The following is a 6,123-nucleotide window of genomic DNA, read 5'->3' on the forward strand; positions in this document are numbered from 1 at the left end:
AATTTTGAAAAATAACTTTTTGGAATTTTCTAAATTTTCGAAAATTTTTGAAATTCATTAAATTGATTCCGAAAAAAGTAATTTTTTTTTTTTGAAAAAAGTGAATTTTTTTAATGGTCAAACGGGTCCTAAGTCCAACTTTCATAAAACTGAAGCCCAACTTCCATATACCTCCCTTCCATTGAACAAGTACTCCGTTCTTTCTGTTTGAATTAATTTTAATAAGAACTTTTTGAAACCAAACAGGGATATAAATCAGAGGCCAACTACAAACTTCTTTCATGACAAGATCCAATCACTAACCTAAAATACAAAGTGCAGTAACATGGCATAAAAAATATTTTTCTTCTTTAGTATATGAATAAACTTCAAGGGAAATTTTTTTCTTAAACCACAAAATAAGAAAAGCTAAAAAAATCAAGAGCAGCAGTGGTATAAAGTTTCTTTAGTCCTTGTACTTCATCTCAGACATCTTGAATCCAGGCATGTCAAAAGAAGAGGCAAATTTCTCAACATCTGCTTTGAGTTCTTCAATTTCCTTGTTATTAACCAGACCTTTGTTGAAGTCCTTCAAAAGCTTTCCATGCTCCTTCTGGATGTTCAAGGTGATTGTCACAGCCCTATGAAGGAACTCGCCGATCTGCTCAAAGTCCTTCTCAAGCAAACCCCTTGATGTCATGGCGGGAGTACCTGCGTAAAGTATTCCAATTATTTCCTTTTTTCAACCCTTAAAGAAAGGGCAGTTCGGTGAACTAAGCTCCCGCTATGCGCGGGTTCGGGGAAGGGTCGAACCACAAGAGTTCTATCGTATGCAGCCTTGCCCTGCATTTCTGCAAGAGGCTGTTTCCATGGCTCGAATCCGTGACCTCCTGCTCACATGACAACAACTTTACCAGTTACGCCAAGGCTTCCCTTCAACTCTACTACAAATAAATTCCAGAAGGGGGATCTTGGCGCAATGGTAAGGGTTGTGTTGTGCGACCAGGAGGTCGCGGATTCAAGCTGTGGAAAATGACTTGCTATCCAAGCATACAATTTTGAGAATGAAGCCTTATTCTACTGATTAAGTCTCCTTTTAAAACCAATCACATTCAATCTAAACCTCTTAGGTCAAGTGGTAAAGCTCTTACCAATACGAACACCTCCAGGTGCCAAAGCACTGCTATCACCAAATACAGCATTCTTGTTAACAGTAATGTTGGCAAGGTCACAAAGTTTCTCAACCTTGTTACCTGCAAATTGTGAGACAGGTAAAACATTTGTGTCAATCACTATTAATGCTTAGAATACTCGACATTCCAAAAGACCGAGTATACTTGGATCTCTTACCAGTCAAACCTAGAGGGCGAAGATCCCAAAGAACAAGGTGGTTCTCAGTCCCGCCAGTGACGAGGTTGTATCCTTTACTCATCAGGTAGTTACCAAGAGCAACAGCATTGGCCTTCACTTGCTTAGCATAGGCCTTAAATCCAGGAGTCATGGCCTGTTTCAAAGCCACAGCTAAAGCACCGATTTGGTGGTTGTGAGGACCACCCTGGAGAGAGGGGAAAACAGCAAAATTAATCTTGTCTTCAAAGTTGTAAACTGCATCTTCAGGCTGGCCCTTCTTCGGTGGCTTGGGACCCTTGCGGTAGAAGATCATACCCGCTCGTGGACCCCTCAAGCTCTTGTGGGTAGTGGTAGTCACTAGATCACAGTACTCAAAGGGATTAGCTGCTTCCTACATCCATAAACAATGAGATTCAGGACACTAAAGAACAACCACATCACTCCAAAGATTCAACTAAGTAATAGCTTAAACAGATGTGCATACAAAAGTTATCACCACTGTGGATTCACCAATGAATTCTGGAATAGAATAATAAAGAAAGCGGCAAAATTGGCTTCTAGCAGTAGACCTCTGTTACATCGTACATGGCCTCATGTGCTTGGATCTAATTAATTAAAATTATAATGTATAGTAGGCTGACATTGCACCATTTACCATAATGGGAAAAAAAGTTTTTAAAAGAAGGGTTCCATCTGAAGGACAAGGTATTATCATGATACATTCCTGCTTCTTCGATCCACACAAATTGAACTCTTAGAAAACAGCTTTTAGGAATTAAAAGAACATATACTAAAGGACCAACGGTGCAGTATTAAGGGAAAAAAACAAAGAAAAGGAAGATCTATCATCTTGAGGATAAGCATTTCACTTACTTCTACAATGCTCACCCACCACAATATTATTATAAGTAAACAAGGTCACATACCATTTCTTTCTATGGCAGCTTGAAGGGCTAAGAACAGATCTAGTTAAGAGACTCTAACAAAGACACAGTCTTGAAATTCCAAAGTCACAGCTCAGATCGCGATGTATAAAACAAATGCAAATCATTAAAATCAGCTTCTAGTATATAATTATATGAAGACAGCTGAAATAATAATTCTCCATTAAGCCTCACCATGATCATGTAATCAAACAAAAATTGGTAGAACCACAAACTCAACTAATACCAATATCAACATTAACTCATGGATCACTAAGCATAAAACCGAGATGCCAATACATCCTTATTTTGCTTTGCTCAACCATTCAATAGAAGCTAGCAACAAAACAAATCAGAATCCTAATGAGAGGCGGATCCAAAATTTAAGTCCAAATGTGCAGAGTACCACATCATCAATTACTTCTATTGAAAACTTTCAACTATAAAAATTAAAGCTCTTGCAGCAGGCAGCGGGTGTCCACAGAACAAAATGCAACAAAAAAAAAGCATGGAATATCAAAACTAGTTAGGTTGGCTACATGAATCAAAATGGCATCAAATAAAGCCAAATTAAATGCAGGTCTACCCTCTAAACCAGAATCATGACATAAAAAGCATAAAATTTTTACCTAAGCAGCAACAAGGACACTAATATGAATAAAAAATGGCATCAAATAAAAGCCAAACTCATGCTGATTTATCCTCTAAACAATTCAGAATCACCGCACAATAAAATAATGACGTAAAATACAATCTTTTAGACTAAAACAAAAATAAAACTTGTACCTGAGCAGAAACAAGGCCACTAATCTAAGCCATATCATAAAGCAAAAGAGCACCACATTCATCAAAATGCAACAAAAAATAGCATGGAATGAAAACTAGTAGGGTCGGCTATATGAATTGTCTAAAGTAGCAATGAATAAAAGCCAAATTGAATGCAGATCTACCCTCTAAACAAATTCAGAATCATCGCACAAATAAAAAATGGTATAAAATTACAATCTTTAAAACAGAGGACATCAAGATTTTACCCGAGCAGCAAGCAGGTCTACCCACTAATATAGTAATATGAGCACATCACAAAGCAAAAGAGCCCCACATTAATCAAAATGCAACAAAAAAATAGCATGTAATAAAAGTTGATCTGCTATATGAATCAAAATGGTACTATCAAATAAAAGCCAGATTAAATGCAGATCAAAATATGACATAAAAATACAATCTTTAAAACAGAAGGAAAACATTATTACCTGAGTATCAACAAGCAGTAGCGAATCCAGAATTTTTATCAAGGAGTGTCAAAATATAAATAATTAGATACATCGAAAAGTCAAGGGGAGTCAACGTATAGTAAATATACATAAAATAAAAAAAATTATCTAGCAAAATAGTGTAATTTCCCGGCGAAGGGGTGTCGCACCCCTTGCTTCAATGTGGCTCCGCCACTGTCAACAAGGCCACTAATGTGAGCCATAATACAAAGCAAAAGAGCACCACATTTGTTAAAAAAAATGCAAAAAAAAAAAATAGATGTAATAAAAGTTAGGATCTGTTACATGAATTAAAATGGCATCAACTAAAAGTCAAATCATCCTGCAAATAAAAAAATTGAAATAAAAATACAATCTTTAAACCAAAAAAAAATCATTCCAAATTTTACCTGAGCAGCAACAAGGCCACTAATATGAGCCATATTACAAAGCAAAAGAACCCCACGTTTATCAAAATGCAACAAAAATATCAAGCAATAAAAGTTAGGATCTGCTAAATGAATCAAAACAGCATCAAATAAAATGCATATCTACCCTCTAAACAAGTTCACAATCATCATGCAGATAAAAAATGACATACAAATACGATCTTTAAACCAAAAAAAAACATCAATTTTTTACCTGAGCAGCAAAAAGGACACTAACATGAATCAAAAATAAAATGGCATCAAATAAAAGCCAAACTAAATGCAGATACATGCAAATCAAAAGATGGCAAAAAAAAAAAAAAAACACACAATCTTTAAACCAAAAAACATCAAGAATTTACCTGAGCAGCAACAAGGCCACTAATATGGGCCATATCACAAAGCAAAAGGGCCCCACATTTATCAGCAACATCTCTAAACCTTTTATAATTCCAATCTCTAGGATAAGCACTCCCTCCACAAATAATCAACTTTGGCCTAAAATCCAATGCCTTCTCTTCCAATCTATCATAATCAATATACCCAGTTTTTGAATCCAATTTATAAGGCAAACTCTCAAAATAAATTGAAGTAGCTGAAATCTTTTTCCCTCCAGATGTATAATACCCATGTGTTAAATGTCCACCAGATGGTAAATCCAATCCCATAATTCTATCATGTGGATTTAAAACTGCTGTATATGCAGCAAAATTAGCAGGACTACCTGAATATGGTTGAACATTAACACCCCATTTTGCGGGGTCCACGTGAAAAGCTTGTAAAGCGCGGGAACTTGTTAGGTTTTCGATTTCGTCTATGTATTCATTGCCGCCGTAATAACGGTTACCTGGCATTCCTTCGGAGTATTTATTAGTTAACGCGCTGCCGAGTGCTTCGATTACGGCGAACGACGTGAAGTTTTCCGATGCGATTAGTTCTATGCCGCGACATTGACGGCGTTTTTCTTTTTCGATAAGGTCGTGGATTTCCGGGTCGGTTTCTGATAAGGGTGTATTGCCCCAGATTGAAACTGGATCCATATTTGAGGAAATTGAGGATGTTTTTTCTGTGTCTGAAGGAGAAATGGAGAAAACAGAGGAGATGATGGCAACGACGCAGAGGAAGTGGAAATGGAGAATTGAGTTTATAGGATACGTGATTGCGTGAATTTACAATAATACCCTTTTAATGGTACCCTTTTTTTTTTTTAAATTTAAAAAAGAATTTAAGTTTTGTTTGTTGTTGGGGATGTTTGGTAAAGCTGATGTATGGGTGTTGGTGATATTTGAGGTCAAAAGTAGCCACGTATTTGGTGGTTCAGGTTGAAAATTTTCGTTTGGAAGGGGCAAAATATAAAATTGGTCCGTCGGCCCGAAACTAATTGGATTTGTACATTGGATAAAATATGGTATATTACGTGGCCGCCTGAGAAGGAGACACATGGAGTCAAAATCGGGAGGGATATAAAATCGGGCACAATCATCTCGTGTGTCACCGAAAAGGGGAAGTCCATAAAAGGATTAAGCATGTTGCGCCCGGTAGCATTTAATGAAGGATATTCCACAACATTAAAGAGTAACAACTCATTAATGAGATCTGAGCATTTATGTTTACCGTTAGGTTTCCATTATCACACTCCAATAATTATCATTAGTGGTAGGCCCGACCATTACGCCCACTGAGCTATAAATAATAGGCTCAACCATCATTGTAGAGGCATCTTTTTTGGAATACATTTTATACAAGGATCCGATATATTTTTTCTCTCTCGCTTGTGAATCTTATCATCGTTGCGCCCGAAAATCTTATTCCCGGGCTCCTTGAATCTATCTTTTCATCTACATTTTGAGCCAAGTATCTTACATATCAATCAATTAATTCATTATCTTTTGGATGAAATTGGCACATCGGTCTAGAAACCACGAACAAATTTTGCTGTACCAATTTATGGGTAAATAATTTGGCGCCCACCATGGGTCCTAGACAGTCGCATGGTTAAGCTGATCCTTATCTCTTGCACTCAAGAGCCTTTGATCATTCTGGTCTTAGCAAAATCTCAAAAAACAAATGGCAATCAATACCGACAATAACGATCGCAATACGGTGGTTCAAGGGAAAAACCCCTATTTCGAGGACTCAATCAGCGACACTCGCAATGAGGGGGAAGATGCCACGTCGGTGTATGACAGG

At 37.0% G+C, this 6,123-nt stretch overlaps 1 protein-coding gene across 1 annotated transcript; it reads right to left on the reverse strand.

Annotated features, from left to right (window-relative positions):
• Window positions 1-251: 251 nt before the first annotated feature.
• LOC104108859 (serine hydroxymethyltransferase 4-like) lies at window positions 252-5,084 on the reverse strand. The gene is made up of 4 exons (XM_009617996.4): window positions 4,296-5,084; window positions 1,330-1,720; window positions 1,131-1,232; window positions 252-690 (listed from the first exon to the last, which is right to left on the reverse strand). Exons 1-4 carry the CDS (start codon window positions 4,971-4,973, stop codon window positions 446-448), a joined length of 1,416 nt encoding a protein of 471 aa, XP_009616291.1. The 5' UTR covers window positions 4,974-5,084; the 3' UTR covers window positions 252-445.
• Between the last annotated feature and the right edge of the window lie 1,039 nt (window positions 5,085-6,123).

Source organism: Nicotiana tomentosiformis, chromosome 12 (genome assembly GCF_000390325.3).
Source record: "Nicotiana tomentosiformis chromosome 12, ASM39032v3, whole genome shotgun sequence".
NCBI classification, from domain to species: Eukaryota; Viridiplantae; Streptophyta; class Magnoliopsida; order Solanales; family Solanaceae; genus Nicotiana; species Nicotiana tomentosiformis.

Bases quoted from the DNA above. Each gene is read 5' to 3' on its own strand.
- LOC104108859 (XM_009617996.4), bottom strand. From the start codon at position 4,973: ATGGATCCAGTTTCAATCTGGGGCAATACACCCTTATCAGAAACCGAC. The intron at 1,721-4,295 runs GTAAATTCTTGA...TTATGGATGTAG, and splicing joins GTGGCCTTGTTGCTGCTCAG to GAAGCAGCTAATCCCTTTGA. The intron at 691-1,130 runs GTAAGAGCTTTA...TACTTTACGCAG, and splicing joins ACCTGGAGGTGTTCGTATTG to GTACTCCCGCCATGACATCA.